The sequence below is a fragment of the Pristiophorus japonicus genome, chromosome 9, assembly GCF_044704955.1.
Source record: "Pristiophorus japonicus isolate sPriJap1 chromosome 9, sPriJap1.hap1, whole genome shotgun sequence".
Lineage (NCBI taxonomy): Eukaryota > Metazoa > Chordata > Chondrichthyes > Pristiophoridae > Pristiophorus > Pristiophorus japonicus.
In genome coordinates, this window is record NC_091985.1 from 89,872,486 (window position 1) to 89,894,935 (window position 22,450).

The 22,450-nt window shown below is 48.3% G+C and overlaps 1 protein-coding gene across 1 annotated transcript in view; it reads left to right on the top strand.

Annotated features, from left to right (window-relative positions):
- Positions 1 to 236: 236 nt before the first annotated feature.
- LOC139272645 (acylphosphatase-2-like) overlaps positions 237 to 22,450 on the top strand; it is a 213,118-nt gene continuing 190,904 nt past the window's right edge. The window contains exons 1-2 of the mRNA XM_070888721.1: positions 237 to 479; positions 15,250 to 15,266. Of these exons, the coding sequence (XP_070744822.1) occupies positions 362 to 479; positions 15,250 to 15,266 (135 nt within the window). The 5' untranslated portion in view covers positions 237 to 361. The remainder of the gene's footprint in view (positions 480 to 15,249; positions 15,267 to 22,450) is intronic.

A 22,450-nucleotide genomic window follows, 5' to 3' on the forward strand; every position in this document is an offset into this window, starting at 1 on the left:
TGGAGGTTGGGTCATTGAATATATTTAAGGCGGAGATAGACAGATTTTTGAGTAATAAAGGGTTATGGGGAGTGGGCAGGGAAGTGGAGCTGATTCCATGATCTTATTAAATGGCGGAGCAGGCTCGAGGGGCCAGGTGGTCCACTTCTGCTCCTATTTCTTATGTCCTTATGACTGCCTGTTTGCTGGACCTGTTAATGGCCACCTTGATTACCAAGCTGCCATCATATGGCGCAACTGCATCCGGCTGACCGGAGTGGATTATACAAAGCTGGAGCGGACTGGACTGGCTTATGCAAGGCTGGAGCGGACTGGACTGGACTGGACTGGCCAAGGCAAGGCTGGTGCGCTATCCCGTCTGATGTGCAGTGCGGCGAAAGTAGCGATTTGCTTTAGTTTATTGGTGATCATGTCCAAGGTGGCGTCAGTCGCAGCACGATTCAAATCGATGGATTATGAGATCGCTGGCCGGGTGCAGGGTAAGCAGCACTTTTGGGATAAAAATAAAGGCTGCGGCATGCACTCTGGTCAACACAGACGCGAGTTCAAATCGAGATTCGCTTTCTAGCGAAGTTTATAAAATTGCTGTCGGCTATGTCTGCAGCTGAAGTTAATTAAAATCGGGAGCTGTTATTTTGTGACTAAAATAGGAAGGGAATGACCTCATGGTGCGGAACGCCCTCCCACATATTCCCAGAACGGGCAGTGTTTGGGAAAGTGCTGGTTGAAAACCGAGTGTGCTTTTGATCGAGACTAATACTTTGAATACTAAATTATGATGGAAAGTATAAGAATTTTCATCGTGTTTGAAGGGTGATATTTGCCTGTCTTGTGAAAGTTGATCCTTGAGGAGCCAAATGTTTGAGAACAGCAGCGGAAAAGTGGCACTTCTCCAGTGAAGGCTGGCAACAATCTCAAACGGTCACAAATAAGTCCGTCTTTTTGTGCCATCACCAGCTCCGAGAGCTTATGCTGCAGTTTACACCCCGTGCATGATTCTGGTGACGAGTGTTGTTGCCGCCTGTATTCAAAGACCTTTAGCATATTGAGGGCATTGAGCGGTCACGAGGTTTCCCAGAGTCTCCGTAAACACATGGAATGTATATCGAAAGTCTCGTGCATCATACGCAATTCTCCCTGGTCATGATTATTTCTTGTAACGTCAGATCCTTGATGTGTGCAAGGTGACCTCTGGCGTTTGTGATTTGACAAAGAATTGGAAAGATTGGCTACGAATTAAATTTTTTTTAAAAATAAAAAAAATTAAAAAAAAATCACTTTAGATTGGTTCAAAGTAAAAATTGAAACTGGAGTAAGAAAGAATAAATTGAAATTGGATTTTAAAAAACTGCAAGTGTGAAAACAGCATATGTTGACTGGCCAGTCAGGGGAACCTACCAACAATTAAAAGAGAGTTAATTAAATCACTCAAAATGCTTTTTGAATTAAACAAACTACCATTTTTCCACAGTAAGTTAAATTTATTATGTCCAAGATAAAGTTTTAAACAAAATGAAAACCCTGCAAAGTTACATCATCTTCAATAACATTATTAAATTATCTTGAGTAAATGTAATCATTAAATTTTTTCTTTAGTCTTTGACCAGATATTCTTTCCTCAGAACAGGTCAAGAGCCATACGTGCATTTTAAGTATATTGCATAAGTAGTTTTCAGAATTGAAGTAGAAGGTTGTATCCCTCACGCTGCAAGTTTTTGGTCAGTTCTCCCAGAACCCGAGTATAAACTTTTACTGCACTCTCTTCTAAAGAATACAACTCTGATTTGTCTTTTATTCTGAATGTACAGGCCTGGATTTAGGAGCCTGTAGCCCCTGAGTTCCCCTGCATTCTTAGTAAATCTAATGAACAGTTACATTTATTGCCAATTTGCCACCAACCCCTGGTCATAGTAGAGGGGAAGGGTAAACAGAAAACACTGGAAATACTCAGCAGGCCAGGCAGCATCTGTGGAGAGAGAAACTGTTAATTTTTAAGTTTCCAGGCTGATGACCTTTCATCAGAACTGGAAAATATTACAGATGGAACAGGTTTTATGCAAGCACAGTGTCAGAGAAGGGCGGGGGGAGAACAAAATGGAAGGTCTGTGATTGGGTGGTAGGCAGAAGAGATTAAATGAACACTGGAATCATTACCAGCACCTGCTGTCCGAAAAAATGGGAGTAGTGGTCATGGAAAATCACAAAAAAAACCACAAAAAAAAGGGCCGTGGTCATGGTGTGAAATTGTTGAATCCGATGTTAACTCCGGAAGGCTGTAAAGTGCCTTATTGGAAGATGAGGTGCAGTTCCTCGAGCTTCTGTTGAGCTTCATTGGAACAATGTAGGTGGCCGAGGACAGAGAGGGAGTGGGAGCGGGACAGAGAACTAAAATGGTAAGCAACCAGAAGCTCAGGGAAGCTTGTGAACTGAATGGAGGTGTTCAGCAAAGCGAATACCCAATTTGTGTTTGGTGTCCCCAATGTAGAGGAGAAGTACAAGTTAAATTGCTGTTTCACTGGGAAGGAGTGTTTGGGGCCCTGGATAATGGGAAGGAAGGAGGCGAAAGGGCAGGTGTTGCATCTCCTGCGTTTGCATATGAAGTCATGATGGGAAGGGTAGGGGGTGATGGAAATGTGTACCAGGGTGTCGCGTGAAGGGAATGGTCCCTTCGGAATGCTGAAAAGGGAAGGGAAGATGTGTTTGGAGCTTTGCGCTGGAGGTAGCAGAAATAGCAGAAGATGATCCATTGAATGTGAAGGCTGGTGAGGTGGAAGGTGAGGACAAGGGGAAACCTATCCTGGATCTGGGAGAGAGGGGAAGGGTGGAAGTGCGGGAAATGACTTGGACACAGTTGGGAGCCCTGTCGACCATGGTGGAGGGAATTAGAAACATAGAAAATAGGTGCAGAAGTAGGCCATTCGGCCCTTCGAGCCTGCACCGCCATTCAATGAGTTCATGACTGAACATGCAACTTCAGTACCCCATTCCTGCTTTCTCGCCATACCCCTTGATCCCCCTACTGGTAAGGACTCCATCTAACTCCTTTTTGAATATATTTAGTGAATTGGCCTCAACAACTGTCTGTGGTAGAGAATTCCACAGGTTCACCACTCTCTGGGTGAAGAAGTTTCTCCTCATCTCGGTCCTAAATGGCTTACCCCTTATCCTTAGACTGACCCCTGGTTCTGGACTTCCCCAACATTGGGGAACATTCTTCCTGCATCTAACCTGTCTAATCCCGTCAGAATTTTAAACGTTTCTATGAGATCCCCTCTCATTCTTCTGTACTCCAGTGAATACAAGCCCAGTTGATCCAGTCTTTCTTGATATGTCAGTCCTGCCATCCCGGGAATCAGTCTGGTGAACCTTCGCTGCCTCAATAGCAAGAATATCCTTCCTCAAGTTAGGAGACCAAAACTGTACACACTACTCCAGGTGTGGCCTCACCAAGGCCCTGTACAACTGTAGTAACACCTCCCTGCCCCTGTACTCAAATCCCCTCGCTATGAAGGCCAACATGCCATTTGCTTTCTTAACCGCCTGCTGTACCTGCATGCCAACCTTCAATGACTGATGTACCATGACACCCAAGTCTCGTTGCACCTCCGCTTTTCCTAATCTGTCACCATTCAGATAATAGTTTGTCTCTCTGTTTTTACCACCAAAGTGGATAACCTCACATTTATCCACATTATACTTCATCTGCCATGCATTTGCCCACTCACCTAACCTATCCAAGTCACTCTGCAGCCTCATAGCATCCTCCTCGCAGCTCACACTGCCACCCAACTTAGTGTCATCCACAAATTTGGAGATACTACATTTAATCCCCTCGTCTAAATCATTAATGTACAATGTAAACAGCTGGGGCCCCAGCACAGAACCTTGCGGTACCCCACTTGTCACTGCCTGCCATTCTGAAAAGTACCCATTTACTCCTACTCTTTGCTTCCTGTCTGACAACCAGTTCTCAATCCACGTCAGCACACTACCGCCAATCCCATGTGCTTTAACTTTGCACATTAATCTCTTGTGTGGGACCTTGTCGAAAGCCTTCTGAAAATCCAAATACATCACATCAACTGGTTCTCCCTTGTCCACTCTGCTGGAAACATCCTCAAAAAATTCCAGAAGATTTGTCAAGCATGATTTCCCTTTCACAAATCCGTGCTGACTTGGACCTATCATGTCACCTCTTTCCAAATACGCTGCTATGACATCCTTAATAATTGATTTAATCATTTTACCCACTACCGATGTCAGGCTGACCGGTCTATAATTCCCTGTTTTCTCTCTCTCTCATTTTTTAAAAAGTGGGGTTACATTGGCTACCCTCCACTCGATAGGAACTGATCCAGAGTTGATGGAATGTTGGAAAATGATTGTCAATGCATCCGCTATTTCCAAGGCCACCTCCTTAAGTACTCTGGGATGCAGACTGTCAGGCCCTGGGGATTTATCGGCCTTCAGTCCCATCAATTTCCCCAACACAATTTCCCAACTAATAAGGATTTCCCTCAGTCCCTCCTTCTTACTAGACCCTCTGACCCCTTTTATATCCGGAAGGTTGTTTGTGTCCTCCTTCGTGAATACCGAACCAAAGTACTTGTTCAATTGGTCTGCCATTTCTTTGTTCCCAGTTATGACTTCCCCTGATTCTGACTGCAGGGGACCTACATTTGTCTTTACTAACCTTTTTCTCTTTACATATCTATAGAAGCTTTTGCAGTCCATTTTAATGTTCTCTGCAAGCTTCCTCTCTTACTCTATTTTCCCTGCCCTAATCAAACCCTTTGTCCTCCTTTGCTGAGTTCTAAATTTCTCCCAGTCTCCGGGTTCGCTGCTATTTCTGGCCAATTTGTATGCCACTTCCTTGGCTTCAATACTATCCCTGATTTCCCTTGATAGCCACGGTTGAGCCACCTTCCCTTTTTTATTTGGAGATCTTCACTCCACAGCCACTAACCTCAACCGCGCACAGCCCGCTTCTACGTCCTTCCCAAGATCCATAAACAGGACTGCCCCGGTAAGCCCATTGTTTCAGCCTATTCTTGCCCAATGGAACTGATTTCTTCCTATCTCAACTCTTTTTTTCTCCCCTTGTCCACTCTCTTTCCACCTACATCCGCGACTCCTCCGATGCCCTCCACCACGTTTCTTGGCCCCAACTGTCTCCTTTTCACTATCGACGTCCAATCCCTCTACACTTCCATCCCCCACCAGGATGGCCTGAGGGTGCTTCACTTTTTCCTCGAGCAGAGGCCCAACCAGTCCCCATCCACCATCACCCTCCTCCACCTGTCGGAATTTGTTCTCGCATTGAACAACTTCTCCTTTAACTCCACTCACTTCCTCCAAATTAAAGGTGTTGCTATGGGAACCCGCATGGGTCCTAGCTATGCCTGCCTTTTTGTGGGATATGTGGAACATTCTTTGTTCCAGTCCCACTTGGGTCCCCTCCCTCACCTCTTTTTCCGGTACATTGATGACTGTATCGGTGCCGTTTCCTGCTCTCGCCCTGAACTAGCAAATTTCATTCACTTTGCATCCAATTTCCACCCTTCCCTCACCTTCACATGGTTCATCTCCGATTCTGGGAACAGACTATTGACAAACATTCACTAAGCCCACTGACTCCCACAGCTACCTGGATGACACTTCTTCCGGTTACCTGTCACTTTAATTCTCCACTCCACTCTCACTCTGATATCTCCGTCCTCGGATTCCTGCACTGTTCCAATGAAGTTTAACGCAAACTTGAGGAACAGCACCTCATCTTTCATTTAGGCACTTTACAGCCTTCTGGACTCAACATAGAGTTCAACAATTTCAGACCATAACCTCTGCTCATATTTTGCTCTGATGTATTTTATCTCTCTCTTTGTTTCCCATGGCAGCTGGTAATTATCCTGACATTCGCACCCTATCTAAGCTAATCTTTTTCTAACTTCTGCTGTTACCATCTCAAGTCGTCCCATCATCCCTTTTGTCTCTCTAATCTTTCCTGTCTTCCACCTATCACAGACCTTCCCGTTTGTTCTTTCCTCCTCTCCCCCTTTCAGTGCTTCTTAAGAATTTGTTCATTTCGAACATTCGGCAGTTCTGACGAAGGGTCATTGACCCGAAACGTTAACTCTTCTCTCCACAGATGCTGCCTGAGCCGCTGAGATTTCCAGCATTTTCTGTTTTTATATCGGAAAGCACTGGTGTGGAAGGTGGGATTGTCAGAACAGATGCGACGGAGACGGAGAAACTGGGAGAATGGAATCGAGAAGCGGGGTGGGAGGAAGTGTACTCAAGTAGCTGTGGGAGCCTGTGGGCTTATAGTAGACATTGGTTGACAGCCTTTCCCCAGAAATGGAGACATAGAAGTCGAGGGAGGGAAGGGAAGAGTGGGAGATGGGCCATGTGAAGGTGAGTGAGGAGTGCAAATTTGAAGCAAAGTTGATGAAATTTTCCAGTTCAGGGTGCATGCAGGAGGCAGCACCAATACAGCCATCAGTGGACCGGAAAAAGAGGTGAGGGACAGATCCTGAGTAAGACTGGAACAAAGAATGTTCCACGTAGCCCATAAAAAGTCAATCATAGCTAGGATCCATACGAGGTCCGATAGCAACACCTTTTGTTTGGAGTGAGTGAGGAGAGTCAAAGGAGAAGTTGTTCACTGTAAGAACAAGTTCAGCAAGACGGAGGAGGGTAGTGATGGATGGGGACTGGTTGAGCCTCTGTTCAAGAAAGGAGTCCCGCAGACCGTGCTGGTGGGGGATGGAGCTGCAGCGGAACTGGACATCCAGGGGAAAATGAGACTGTTAGGGCCAGGAAACTGTGAAAGTGATGGAAGGCGTCAGAAAAGTTGCAAATCCAGGTCGGAAGAGACTGGGCAAGGGGAGAAAAAATAGTGTTAAGATAGGAAGTAATAAGTTCCATGGGGCAAGAACTGGCTGAAACGATGGGTCTACCAGGGCAGTCCTGTTTGTGGATTTTGGGAAGGAGGTCGAAGCGAGTTGTTAGGGGCTGGGTAACAACTTGGGCAGGGTCAGCAGAATCAGGCTGCAAAGGTCTCCCGACCGCCCACCCTGAATGCTTGCTTGACGGCCTACCTACCCTGGCGCAATTGCCTCCTGGCCTGCCTGCTTCAAATGCATTCCACGCTTTCTCCCATCCCTTTCCGGCCCACCCATCTACCCCATGTTTCCCAGCCGGTCAGCTCATTTGTTTGCCCTGAATGTGCCCCACCAGCACCACCTGCTTGTCCTGAGTGCTTCATGGCCTAAGGGCATCCCAACCCACTTGCTTATCTGCCCAGCCCAAGTGCTTCACAATCTACCTATTGATCCATATGCAAGCTTGACTACCTACTTGGCTGTTTCCTGGCTTGCCAAGAGGTGAAAGAGGGAAGAATGGAAGCTGAAAGAGGAGAATGAAAAAATAAGAGGAAGCAAAATTTGAACATAGGAAGATATGAAAATGAAGGGCAGGAGAAGTCCAGCTGGTCCATCAAGTCTGTCCCGTACCGTCATGATGCAACATGCACATCTATTTTCCTCCTCCGGCAACAACTAGCTGGAGGATAGACAGACAAAAAAAAAGAAAAAATCCTCAGCCAAATGTTTTGAGGAAAAACTTCTGGAAAGTTCCTCTCTAACCCCCAACAGGTAATCAAACAGGTTCCAGAAGATCACAGTAACTGTGAGAGACTTCCCCAGTACTCCATCTACCTTCTATAGTTGCCACTAGAGCATTCACTGCACAAGCTGGGAATTTGTTCCATAGGTCATCAACTCTTTGTGAAAAGGAATACCTCCTGACATTTAACCTAGTTCTATGCGTACATAACTTATACTCATGTCTTCTGATCCTTCATAACCTATTTAACTCAAATAACTTATCCACATGGACCAAATCTAACCCTTCCATTAAGACCTCAATTAAATCTTCTTCAAGTCTCTGCTTTTCTAGAGAGAAGAGCAAGAAGTGAAGAAGGAGGGTGAGAGAGTGGGAAGTGTAACAAGAATACAATCTATCTTAGTGGCTTGGAAGTGGGGACGGAGTGTAACGTAGCCAAGTTTGCTGACGATACAAAGATGGGAGGAAGGGCAATGTGTGAGGAGGACATAAAGAGGCTGCAGGAGGACATAGACAAGCTAAGTGAGTGGGCAAGAATTTGGCAGATGGAGTATAATGTTGGAAAGTTTGAGGTCATGCACTTTGGCAGAAAAAAATCAAAGAGCAAGTTATTATTTTAAATGGAGAAAGATTGCAAAGTGCTGCAGTACAGTGGGACCTGGGGGTACTTGTGCATGAAACACAAAAGGATAGTATGCAGGTACAGCAAGTGATCAGTGTTGTGTATGGAGAGAGAGAGAGAGAGAGTCAGATTGAACACTGTGAGCTCAAAGTAAAGTGTGACCGTAGTCTTTTATTGCAGGTCTCCAGAGCGCCTCTGCAACCTGTGAAGCCTCTTAAATACCTGTGCTCCCAAGGGATTATGGGATCCCTTGAGACTCCAGGGGATGAACCCTCTGGTGGCTGTACAGAGTAAATACAAGTCCACATATATATAACAACATTCCCCCCTCCAAAGTCAATAGTGTAACTATTTACAATGTGAGTCAATCTGGGGTCCTTCTTGCCTGGTTGATCGTCTCGGTGTGAAAGCTGGTGTCGTTGAATCATTTGTCGGGCCCTCGCTGGGCTGCTATGCAGCTGGCCTTGCTGGGCTGCCTGGTGTGTTGGGCCCTACAGGGCTGCTGTGGATGATGGGTTCTGCTTCGTGGTCAACCATGGTGCCGGTTGCCACTGGTGTGTGTTTTGTGGGATCAAAAAAGGTAGGGTCCAAGGTGGATTGCTCAGAATAGTCCGTGAATTTGAGTTTGATTTGGTCCAAGTGTTTCCGGTGAATGAATCCATTTGAAAGTTTGACCCGAAACACCCTGCTCCCCTCTTTGGCCACGACAGTGCCAGAAAGCCACTTGGGACCTTGTCCATAATTTAATACAAATACAGGATAATTGATTTTAATCTCGCGTGATACATTTACGCTATCATGGTATGCACTTTGTTGAAGCCGCCTGCTCTCTACCTGTTCATGTAGATCAGGGTGAACTAATGAGAGCCTTGTCTTAAGTGCTCTTTTCATGAGCAGTTCAGCAGGTGGGATCCCAGTGAGTGAGTGGGGTCTCGTGTGGTAGCTAAGCAGGACTCGGGATAGGTGAGTCTGCAGTGAGCCTTCAGTTACCCTCTTCAAGCCTTACTTGATGGTTTACACTGCTCTCTCTGCCTGACCATTGGACGCTGGTTTAAACGGGGCAGATGTGACATGTTTGATCCTGTTACGGGTCATGAATTCTTTGAACTCAGCACTGGTAAAACATGGCCCGTTGTCGCTCACCAGGGCATCGGGTAAGCCGTGTGTGGCAAACATGGCTCGCAGGCTTTCAGTAGTAGCAGCAGACGTGCTAGCCGACATTATCTCACATTCAATCCACTTGGAGTACGCGTCGACAACCACAAGGAACATTTTACCCAAGAACGGGCCTGCATAGTCGACGTGTACCCTAGACGACGGTTTGGAGGGCCAAGACCATAAACTTAGCGGCGCCTCCCTGGGTGCATTGCTTAACTGCGAGCATGTATTACATCTGTGAATGCAGAACTCTAAGCCCACATCGATACCGGGCCACCACACGTGGGATCTGGCTATCGCTTTCATCATTACGATGCCTGGGTGGGTACTGTGGAGTTCATTGATGAAGGTGTCTCTGCCCTTCTTAAAGATCACTACTCAATTGTCCCGCAGAAGGCATCTGCCTGTATAGACATTTCATCTTTGTGCCGCTGGAACGGCTTTATCTCTTCCTGCATTTCCACTGGGACCAGCTCCCGTGATGCACACAGCTTTTGTCTAGAGATAATAAGGGGTCCTGGCTTGTCCAGGTTTTGATCTGCCAGGCAGTGACGGGTGATTGCTCACTCTGAAATGCTTCCATAACCATGGCTAGATCTGCGGGCTGCACCATTTCCACCCCCGTTGTGGGCAATGGCAGCCTACTGAGAGCATCGGCGCAGTTTTCTGTGCCTGGCCTGTGGCAGATGGCGTAGTTGTATGCGGATAACGTGAGCGCCCATCTCTGGATGCGGGCCGATGCGTTGGTATTTATCACTTTACTCTCGGAAAACAGGGATATAAGTGGCTTATGGTCAGTTTCCAATTCGAATTTTAGCCCAAACAGGTATCGATGCATTTTCTTGACCCCATAGACACACGCTATCGCTTCTTTTTCAATCATGCTGTAGGCTCTCTCAGCCTTAGACAGACTCTTGGATGCATAAGCAACCGGTTGCAGATTCCCGAAATCATTAGCTTGTTGCAATATACACCCGACGCCATATGACGACGCATCACATGCTAGTACCAAACGCTTACATGGATCATACAACACACGCAATTTGTTTGAGCATAACAATTTTCTCGCTTTTACAAAGGCATTTTCTTGGCTTTTGCCTCAAACCCATTCGCCCCCTTTTCGTAATAAGACATGTAGTGGTTCTAACAGTGTGCTGAGACCCGGTAGAAATTACCAAAGTAGTTCAAGAGTCCCAGAAACGACCGCAGCTCTGTCACATTCTGTGGCCTCGGTGCGTTCTCGATTGCCTCTGTCTTTGTGTTAGTGGGCCTGATGCCATCCGTCGCAATCCTCCTTCCCAAGAACTCCACTTCAGGCGCCAGGAAAACGCACTTCGAGCGTTTTAACCTTTGCCCCACGCAGTTGAGTCAACTAAAAACCTCCTCCTGCAGATTCTGCAGGTGCTCGACTGTGTTCCGACCTGTGACCAAGATGTCGTCCTGGAAGACCACGGTGTGCGGGACCAACTTCATTAAACCTTCCACCTTTCTCTGGAATATCGCCGCCGCTGATCGGATTCCAAACGGGCATCTGTTATAAACAAAAAGACCTTTGTGTGTGTTGATGCAGGTGAGGGCCTTCGATGATTCCTCCAGTTCCTGTGTCATGTAGGCTGAAGTCAGATCCAGCTTCGTGAATGTCTTTCTTCCCGCCAGCGTTGCAAAGAGGTCTTCGGCCTTTGGCAGTGAGTATTGGTCCTGCAGGGAGAAACGATTGATAGTTACTTTGTAATCGCCACAGACTCTGACGGTGCCGTCTCCCTTGAGGCCTGGGACAATAGGACTCGCCCACTCGCTGAACTCGATCAGTGAAATGATGTCCTCTCTTTGCAGCCGGTCTAGCTCAATCTCTACCCTTTCTCTCATCATGTACGTTATTGCTCTCGCCTTGTGATGGATGGGTCGCGCCCCCGGAATTAGGTGGATCTGCTCTTTTGCTCCTTGGAATTTCCCGATGCCTGGTTCGAACAGCGCTGTAAGACCTGGGCATACGAAGTGTCGTCAGCGGGCGATAGCGCTCAGACGTCGTCCCAGTTCCAGCGTATCTTTCCCAGCCAGCTCCTGCCGAGCAGCGTGGGACCATCGCCCGGTACCACCCAGAGTGGTAGCTTGTGCACCGTATCGTAGGAGACCTTTACGGTAGCATTGACGATTACAGGAATCAGTTCTTTCGTGTAAGTTTCGTGCAAACTGGAGTTAAGACTGGCCTTGAGGCATTGTTGCACCACAGTCTTTTTGCTCATGATGGACTGGCTCACGCCTGTGTCCAGCTCCATTGACACCGGGAGTCCATTTAGTTCAACATTCAGCATTATCGGGGGACAATCCGTGGTGAACGTGTGCACCCCATGTACCTCTGCCTCCTCTATCTGAGGCTCTGGTTCGTCGTGATCCTCCATGGATCTGTCCTCCTCTGCAACATGGTGGTTTGCAGGTTTAACAGGCTTAGCAGCTCGCCTGCACGCTCGTTGGAGGTGTCCCATTGTTCCACAGTCCTTGCAAACGTACTCTTTGAATCGGCATGAATAGAAACGATGATCACCCCCGCAGCACCAACAAGGTGTTAATGGCCTTGCATTCATCACCCTTGATGGTGGACTCTGAGACATCTGCGGACGTGCAGCTGCAGGCATGTGTGACCTGCCCTGTACGTTACGATTCGAAAACAACATCACTTTGGTCACAGTACTTGTAGTAGCACTTGTGTGCTGAGAGATTTGCTTAGTATTGTCACTGGTGGCAATGAACGCCTGGGCTATCACTATGGCCTTACTCAAGGTTGTGGTCTCTACAGTCATAAGTTTGCGAAGTATGGTTTCGTGGCCAATGCCAAGTACGAAAAAGTCTCTGAGCATATCCTCCAAATGTCCTTCAAATTCGCAATGTCCTGTAGGTGTCTTAGCTCGGCGACATAACTTGCCACTTCCTGACCTTCAGACCTTTTGTAGGTGTAGAACTGGTACCTCACCATCAGAACGCATTCCTTCAGGTTCAAATGCTCTCGGACCAGTGTGCACAAATCATCGTACGATTTCTCCGTTGGTTTCGCTGGAGTGAGCAGATTCTTCATGAGGCCATACGTTGGGGCCCCACAGACGGTGAGGAGGATCGCCCTTCGTTTGGCAGCGTTCTCTTTCCCCATCGAGCTCGTTGGCCACGAAGTATTGGTCGAGTCGTTCCACAAAAGTTTCCCAATCATCTCCCTCCGAGAATTTCTCCAGTATGCCTACTGTTCTCTGCATCTTTGGGTTCGCTGTCTGAATCTCGTCGCCAGTTATTGTGTATGGAGAAAGAGTCAGACTGAACACTGTGAGCTCAAAGTAAAGTGTGACCTTTGTCTTTTATTGCAGGTCTCCAGAGTGCCTCTCCAAGCTGTGAAGCCTCCTTAAATACCTGTGCTCCCGAGGGATTATGGGAACCTTTGGGACTCCAGGGGATGAGCCCTCTGGTGGCTGTACAGAATAAATACAAGTCCACATATATAACAATCAGGAAGGCCAATGGAATGTTGGCCTTTATTACAAAGGGGATGGAGTATAAAAGCAGGGAAGTTTTGTTACAGCTGTACAGGATATTAGTGAGGCCACACCTGGAATACTGCGTGCAGTTTTGGTTTCCATATTTACGAAAGGATATACTTTGGAGGAAGTTCAGAAAAGGTTCACTAGGTTGATCCCGGGGATGAGGGGGTTGACTTATGAGGAAAGGTTGAGGAGGTTGGGCCTCTACTCATTGGACTTCAGAAGAATGAGAGGGGATCTTATCGAAATGGATAAGATTATGAGGGGGTTTGGCAAGCTGGATGCAGAGAGGATGTTTCCATGGTGGGGGAGACTAGGACTAGACGGCATGATCTTAGAATAAGGGGCCGCCCATTTAAAACTGAGATGAGGCTAACTTTCTTCTCTGAGGGTTGTGAATCTGTGGAATTCGCTGCCTCAGAGAGCTGTGGAAGCTGGGACATTGAATAAATTTAAGACCGAAATAGATAGTTTCTCAAAAGATAAGGGGTTATGGGGAGAGGGCAGGGAAGTGGAGTTGAGTCCCTGATCAGATCGGCCATGATCTTATTGAATGGCGGAGCAGGCTCAAAGGGGCCTTATGGCCTACTCCTGCTCCTATTTCTTATGTTAAGAGAAATAGAACCCAACCAGGAGAGAGACAAAGGTGGAGGGAAGTCCGTGAAAGTGAGAGACTTTTTTGTTAATCTACCAGTATCCTTAGAGGGGCACAAGAGGCTGACAGTTTTTGGTGAGGCTGGACCTCAAAAAGTTTCAAAACTGGTGAATTAGATAGTTTTTAAATGGCATTTATTGTCATAAGGTCCAAGGTAAGTGCAGCGGGGAGTGGGGTGCTGGTGGTGGTTGGAGGCGGTTATGATGTTTCTAGGATGGTGTAAGAAATGAATTTAAAGAAATTGCGAATTATAAAATAAATAATGATTTTATAAAATAAATACTTGCGCCAGTTCAGTAGACACAAGGTCAAGACAGAAAAACAGGCCTTCAAGGCCTAACTATAGCGATAAGGGATTTAGCAAGGAGCCGTAAAGATAAACAAGCTGTCTCTTGAAAGGGCAACAAGACATTCAGACAGAGATCAGGAAGAAAATTATCTCACAGGTACCTTTCCCCTGTGATTGGACGATTGAATGGGTAAAAAATGATTGATGCAAGATATCCACCGGCCCGCCGAAATAAGGTATAAAAACGGTCGCCAGAGAGAGAAAAACAGGCAGACAGAGGAGACAGTTTCCTCAAGGTGGAACTCATGCGGGCTTTGGCCTAACACTTTGGTCAAGCTTAAACTTCTGAGGTGGACCCTCCCCCATGCTGGCTTCAGCCTAACACCTCCACCAGCTCGGGATCTGCTGAGAGATCACCGTTCTGCCTCCATGTCCGTCCGTTCCAGGGCCATAGATCGTGCTCATCTGTCACGGGTTGTATATCTACTTTCTCTATCTTAATCTCGTGTTTTATCTGATTATGCTTAAACTGTAGCTCTTTAATGAAACACTTTACAACTCCTAAGACCTTTTGGGTAATCTGTGTGTGACCTGTGATCCAAATGTTACAATGGTCAGTCGTTTTGCAAGGTGGGGGGAGGATGCTGTTTGGGCAAAGGAGACCTACACTTTTCTTATGGGGCCCAGAGAAGCACTCCTCCTCGCCCAAAAAAGGAAAGCTTTAATCTTACCTGGAATGGCCTCTTCGAGCTTCGAACGTGGTTGTAGCTGTCGGGGTGGCCACTTTGGGCCCCGCCCTCTTTCAGGTTACGATGATGTCAGGGACCTATTGATGTCATTAGGATCCCAATTTGTATAAATGTATGAGCTCATGCCTGGCTCAGATGGGCGCCTCATACAACTGAAATATCAGAAAATCATAATGGAGTGGGAATTGTAACTGCCCACTGGGTGGGGGGGAATTAAAATTCCCATCTAGAAGTTTTAAGTTGCTGTGAAAAAAAACGACATGGTTTGCCAAAAACATTTTGAGTGATTTGATTGATATATGTCTGTGAAATATGACCACTCGTTTGTAAACATTTTATAATGGGAAACTCTCAACATTTTTTTATATAGAATTTCCCATTTATAAAATGTTTACAAAGGATTTCTCAAAGGTTTAAATAGGAAATTTCTAATTTCTATGTTGACATAAAAGTATTAGAGGAAATAACATTCGTGGACAGGAAACGCAGGCCGCGTGCAGATTTTTAATTAATTTGCTATGTCCTTCATACCAGCTTTATGTAAAATAACCTAACTCGCATATTGTGTCGTCTTATTGTTTTTAGTAGGATAGTATGGTTGATCTGTTTTTCTTTCTCATTCCACACAGGGGTCTGTTTCAGAATGGTAAGATGACTACTACAACATCATTTGATACTCTTAAAGATCAGTAGAGTAGAGGTTCCTAATTTGTTGGGATAGACCTTTTGAACTTTTAAATGGTTTCTGATTATTATTCTAATTCTTTCAATAAATAACACTTGTATGTTTGAAACCTTTTTTTGTCTCACCCGCACTATGCCACATAGTAATACCTACCAAAATGATAGCCAGGTGACATGATCTGGACTCCGCCAATGCCAGTCTCGATTCAGCTGCAAGGAGGTGCATAAAACTGGCATGTTAACTAGTCCTCTTATGTTTATTTATTTCTAATGGAAGCGTGTCTAACTGAGACAGGGAATATATTATGCAGAAGTCATTGCACAGTTCGAGACTCCCGCCATTTCCTCGTTTCCACCTTGCAGTGAGTCAGGACACTACTATTTCCCAGCCTCAGCACTAAGCCTCCCATTGAAGCACCCACAACCTGCCAAAACATCAGGAATACACTGGCTGTTGAAAGGAGCCTGCATTTTAATAGGGCAGGCTCACTCAGTTTTGAGACTGGAGGGCCAGCTCCTTTCTTGACTGCTAATCACGTTGCTGCCGTGTTCTTGTATTTAACAAGGATCAAAGTTTGGGAAATCAGCTGATGTTCTGCTGAGTGAGACTGGATGACAATTTAAAATGGCTGCAATAGCTCTATGGTTTAAGTGACAAAACATAGACTAAATAGAAGTCTGGCAATGTTTTAATCATCTCAGATTTGATACTGCATCTTTTGTCTCAGTTTATTCCTCCTGACCATCAAAAGTAAAAAAGCCAGCAGCAGAACAAACCTTTCCCCTTCCTTTCAGCTTTGGGTCTCTGCCCTGCTTGCATTCCCTTCCCACTCTTAACTTTGCAGCATGGGTCCCCAGCCTTGGGATCTGACTCCTACCATCTTCCAGCTGCCCACTTTTCTCACCCACGAGTTGTGTCAATTCCTAGATTTTTCAGGAGGGGGAGAAGGGGGGTGGTGGGGGGGGGAGAAGGGGCTAGGGGGAGAAGAGGGAGATGGGAGGGGGAGGGGGGAAGGTGGTGGGGGAGAAGGGGGGTGAGAGGGGGAGGGGAAAGGGGGGGTGAGAGGGGGAGAAGGGGGTGGGGGGGATGGGGAGAAGGGAGTGAGAGGGGGAGAAGGGGGTGGGGGATGGGGAGAAGGGGGTGGGAGGGGGAGGGAGAGAAGGGGGTGGGGGAGGAGGAGATGGTAGGGGGGGGAGAAGGGGGGGTGGGAGGGGGGGGAGAAGGGGGGGTGGGAGGGGGGGGAGAAGGGGGGGTGGAAGGGGGGGTGGGAGGGGGGGGAGAAGGGGGGGTGGGAGGGGGGGGAGAAGGGGGGGTGGGAGGGGGGGGAGAAGGGAGGGGGTGGGAGGGGGGGAGAAGGGAGGGGGAAGGGGGGTGGGAGGGAGAGGGAAGAAGGGGGGTGGGAGGGGGAGGGAGAGAAGGGGGTAGGAGGAGGGGGAGAGGGGAGGGGGTAGGAGGAGGGGGAGAGGGGGTGAGGAGAAGGGGGTGAGGAGAAGGGGGGAGGGGGGAGAAGGGGGTGTGGAGAGGGGGAGAAGGGGGGGGAAAAGAGGGGGAGGAGGGAGGGAGGGGGGGGGAAGAGGGGGAGGAGGGAGGGAGGGGAGGGAGAGAAGGAGGCTGAACGGCCGGGCCCAAGACTTCGGACTGGATTTACAGGTAGGTGGCGTCGGGTCTCGGGGGGTGGTGGGGGGGGGGGGGCGGTGGTCACGGAGGTCCGGGGGGTCGTGGAGGTCCGGGGGTGGGGGGGGGGGCGGGGGGAGAGTCGCGGACTTCCGGGGGGGGGGTGGGGAGTGGGGGAAGCAGAGGTCGAGTCGCCGGGGGTCGGGCTGGGTGGGAGGAGCCTTATCCACGCAGCCCCAGTGAGGCCATTCGGCCAGGGCTAGGGGTTGCGTGCTTCGGGCCCCTCCCACAGTCTTGGGCGCCTGGAGCTACTGCACATGCACGCCCACTGTAGCGCGCATGTGCAGAGGTTCCGGCACTGTTTTCAGCGCAGGGACCTGGCTCCGCCCCCCCCACAGCTCGTGCTGCGCCGCGCCGAGGGCCAGAGGACCTGCAGGGAGCCAGAGATTAGGTGAGTTTTTTTTAGGCGCACTTTGTGGCGCGACAAACGGGCGTCCCGGCGCAGCCCGAAACTTGGGCCCATAGAAAATAGGTGCAGTCGTAGGCTATTCGGCCCTTCGAGCCTGCACCACCATTCAATAAGATCATAGCTGATCATCACCTCAGTACTCTTTTCCTGCTTTCTCTCCATACCCCTTGATCCCTTCAGCCGTAAGGGCCATATCTAACTCCCTCTTGAATATATCCAATGAACTGGCATCAACAACTCTCTGCGGCAGGGAATTCCACAGGTTAACAACTCCCTGAGTGAAGAAGTTTCTCCTTATCTCGGTCCGAAATGGCTTACCCCTTATCCTTAGACTGTGTCCCCTGGTTCTGGACTTCCCCAACATCGGGAACATTCTTCCTGCATCTAACCTGTCCAGTCCTGTCAAAATGTTATATGTTTCTATGAGATCACCTCTCATCTTTCTAAATTCCAGTGAATATAGGCTCAGTCGATCCAGTCTCTCCTCATATGTCAGTCCAGCCATCCCTGGAATCAGTCTGGTGAACTTTCGCTGCACTCCCTCAATAGCAAGAATGTCCTTCCTCAGATTAGGAGATCAAAACTGAACACAATACTCCAGGTGAGGCCTCACCAAGCCCTGTACAACTGCAGGAAGACCACCCTGCTCCTATACTCAAATCCCCTAGCTATGAAAGCCAACATCCCATCCGATCATGGACTCGGGTCCACTTCCCTGCCCGCTCTCCATAACTCCTTATTCCCTTATCGGTTAAGAAACTGTCTATCTCTGTCTTAAATTTATTCAATGACCCAGCTTCCACAGCTCTCTTGAGGCAGTGAATTCCACAGATTTACAACCCACCGAGAGAAGAAATTCCTCCTCATCTCAGTTTTAAATGGGCGGCCCCTTATTCTAAGATTATGCCCCCTAGTTCTAGTCTCCCCTGTCAGTGGAAACATCATCTCTGCATCCACCTTGTCAAGCCCCCTCATAATCTTTCGATAAGATCATCTCCTCATTCTTCTGAAGTGCAATGAGTAGAGGCCCAACCTCCTCAACCTTGTAGCAAGACTTCCCTGCTTTTATACTCCATCCCCTTTGCAATAAAGGCCATTGGCTTGCCTGATCACGTGCTGTACCTGCATACTTACCTTTTGTGTTTCATGCACAAGTACTCCCAGGTCCTGCTGTACTGCAGCACTTTGCATTTTTCTCCATTTAAATAATAACTTGCTCTTTGATTTTTTTCTGCCAAAGTGCATGACCTCACATTTTCCAAGATTATACTCCATCTGCCAAATTTTTGGCCACTCACTTAGCCTGTCTATGTCCTTTTGCAGATTTTTTGTGTCTTCCTCACACATTGCTTTTCCTCCCACCTTTGTATCGTCAGCAAACTTGGCTATGTTACACTCGGTCCTTTCTTCCAAGTTGTTAATATAGATTGTAAAAAGTTGGGGTCCCAGCACTGATTCCTGTGGCACCCCACTCGTTCCTGATCGCCAACCTGAGAATGAACCATTTATCCCGACTCTCTGTTTTCTGTTCGTTAGCCAATCCTCTCTATCCATGCTAATATATTACCCCCAATCCCGTGAACTTTTATCTTGTGCAGTAACTTTTTTATGTGGGACCTTGTCAAATGCCTTCTGGAAGTCCAAATACACCACATCCACTGGTCCCCCTTTATCCACCCTGCTTGTTACATCCTCAAAGAATTCCAGCAAATTTATCAACCATGACTTCCCCTTCATAAATCCATGCTGACTCTGCCTTACCAAATTATGCTTTTCCAAATGTCCTGCTACTGCTTCTTTAATAATGGACTCCAACATTTTTCCAACCACAGATGTTAAGCTAACTGGTCTACAGTTTCCTGCTTTTTGTCTGCCTCCTTTTTTAAAATAGGGGCGTTACATTTGCAATATCCCAATCTGTTGGAACCTCCCCAGAATCCAGGGAATTTTGGTAAATTACAACCGATGCATTATCTATCCCTGCTGCTACTTCGTGTAAGACCCTAGGATGCAAGCCATCAGGTCCAGGTGATTTATCCACCTATTATCTTGCCGCCTTTTGAAGTAATAAGCAGGATCTATTTTATCTAAGTCATTTAATATTTTAACAGACTTTTCTGTAGGCTGTGGAGATTGAGCTTTTTGAACTTTTACGTTGGGTCACATGTACACATTGGAATCATTCTTGTTGCTTTTTTCTGCACCCCTCCAATTCTTGGTTGCATAATGATCAGAGCAACACACAGTGCATTGTACAGTCTCAGTATAACTTCATTAGACTTGTATTCTACTGTTTTGGATATATATTATAGCATTGTGTTAGCTATTTTAATTGTCTCTTCACATTGTTCAGAAGTTGCCTGAGATGAGTCCATTATTACTGCCAGTGCTTCTTTATATTATACTTAATGCCACACATTATTCGTTTAGTATTAAATTTTATCTGTGACCTATTTGTACATTTCCATAAATGATCCAAATCCCTCTGCAAATCCTTGCTTTTTACTGCACTGCCTATTTTGGTGCCAGCTATAAATTTGACAGGAGGAAAATCAATGACTGTTGCTTGACATCTGCTTGGAAGCAGGATGAAAGATGTGGGATTGCAACAATGTTACTGCATTGCTACAACTTTACCAACATAAGCTGCTGGCATTTATAGCGTTAGAAGTTAGCAATTATGGGGCCAAGTTTCGGCCTGAGTTGCTCCTGTTTTTTTTTGGAGCAACTGGTTTAGAATGGAGTATCTTAGAAATTGCAATTCTCGGCATTTAGTTTGCTCCAGTTCTAGTCAGTTAGAACAGTTTCAGTTTGGAACAGATTTTTTTTTTCAAAGGGGGGCGTGTCTGGCCACATGCCCGTTGGGGGAGGGGAGAGCGAGAGGGAGGAGGGAGGGGGGGGGAAGAGCGAGAGGGAGGAGGGGGGGGGGGAAGAGCGAGAGGGAGGAGGGGGGGGAAGAGCGAGAGGGAGGAGGGGGGGAAGAGCGAGAGGGAGAAAGGGGGAAGAGCGAGCGAGAGGGAGGAGGGGAGGGAGGTGGGGGAGGGGAGAGAGGAGGAGGAGGGGGGGTGGGAGAGGGGAGAGAGGAATGTTGAGGGGAGGGTTGGGAGGTGAGGTGGAGGGGGGAGATGGAGGGAGGGAGAGGGAGGGGGGAGAGAGGTGAGGGGAGGGGAGAGAGGAGAGGGAGGGGATGGAGGAGAGGCGGGGTAGGGGAGAGGGAGAGGTGGGGAGGGGAGAGAGGAGAGGTGGAGAGGGAGGGGAGGGAGGGAGAAGGATTGTGGGGGAGGGAAAAGAGGAGGGGGGAGGAGGGGGGAGGGGAGAGAGGAGAGGAGGGGAAGAGGAAGGAGGTGTGGGGGAGGGAGGGGAGAGGAGGAGGGAGAGGGGGGTGCGGGAGGGGAGAGAAGAGGGTTGGGAGGGGGGAGGGGAGAGAAGAGGGTTGGTAGGGGGGAGAGGAGAAAGGAGGGTTGGGAGGGGAGAGATGAGGGGGGAGAGGGAGAGGGGGGATAGAGAGGGGGGTGGGGGAGGAGAGAGGGACACTGGGGGAGGGGAGGAGAGAGGAGGGTTGGGAGGGGAGAGAGGAGGGGGGGTGGGGGAGGGGCGAGAGAGGGGTGGGGGAGGGGAGAGAGAGAAGGGGGTGAGGGAGAGGGGGAGGAGGGAGAGGGTGAGGGGGGAGTTGGGGGAAAGGGCGGGGGGCATTGGGGGAAAGGGTGGGGGGGATTGGGGGAAAGGGGGTGAGGGAGAGTGGGTGGGGGAGAGGGTGGGGGGGATTGGGGGAAAGGGGGTGAGGGAGAGGGGGGTGGGGGAGAGGGAGAGGGGGGTGGGGTATAGCGAGAGGGGGGTGGGGGGGGGAGCAGGAGTCGAGTTGGGGGCGTGTGGGGGGGGGGAAGTGGGAGTCGCGTCGGGTCCGGTTCGGGGGGGGGAGAGCGGGGGTCGTGTCGGGGGGCGGCGGGGGGTGGGGGAGTCAGGTTGGGAGGAAGCAGGAGCTGGGCGTGGGAGATGCAGCCTGATCCACGCAGCTCCAGTGAAGCCATTCGGCCAGGGCTAGGGGCTGCATGCTTCGGGCCCCTCCCACACAGTTTTGGGCGCCTGGAGCTACTGCACATACGCACCCACTGTAGCGCGCATGTGCAGAGGTTCCGGCACTGTTTTCAGCGCAGGGACCTGGCTCCGCCCCCCCACAGCTCGTGCTGCGCCGCGCCCGACTCCAGAGGACCTGCAGGGAGCCGGAGAATCGGTAAGTATTTTTTAGGCGCACTTTCTGGCGCGAAAAACGGGCGTCCAGGTCGGGGCTGCGCCGTTCTAGCCGTGGCCCGAAACTTGGGCCCAATGAAACCTTCCAGAAAGATGAGTTTCATTTATCTTAATTTTTTTGGCTAAATTACTCATTTTATAATGCTAAACAGGGGCCAAATGATCCAAACTTAATAATTTCAGCACCTGTTTGCTACTATAAACGCAGTATGCAGCTTCCCATATCTGTATTTTACAAGTGTGCCAAAGAGGATCCTGGGTCATCAGTGCGGAGCAGCATCTCTCAATGGAGGAGTGCAGTTCGGAGGTTTGTCAGCAGCATTACGGGATTGAGGATGGCACAGGTGATCCCGTATCCTCCCAGATGGATCGGGAGAGTTATATTCTGTGCTACTCCAACTTTGTTCCTTTGCTTAATGAAGAAGATAGTAATAAACAATTAGGAGGATAGTAGTAGACTTCAGGAGGTCAGAGACAGATTGGTGAAATGAGCAGACACTTAAGTGAAATGAAACACATTTGTAGGAAGAATGAGAGACAATATAAGCTAAATGCTACAATTTTAAAGCGGGTGTAGGAACATAGAGACCTGGTTATTATGTACACACATCTTTGAAAGTGGCAGCACAAGTTGAGAAGGCTGTTTTTTTAAAAAAGCAGATGGGATCCTTTGCTTTATAAATAGAGGCAGAGAGTACAAAAGTAAGGAAGTTATCCTAAACCTTTATAAAACACTGGTTAGGCCCCAGCTGGAGTATTGCATCCATTTTTGGACACCACACTTTAGGAAGGATGTCAAGACCTTAGAGAGAAT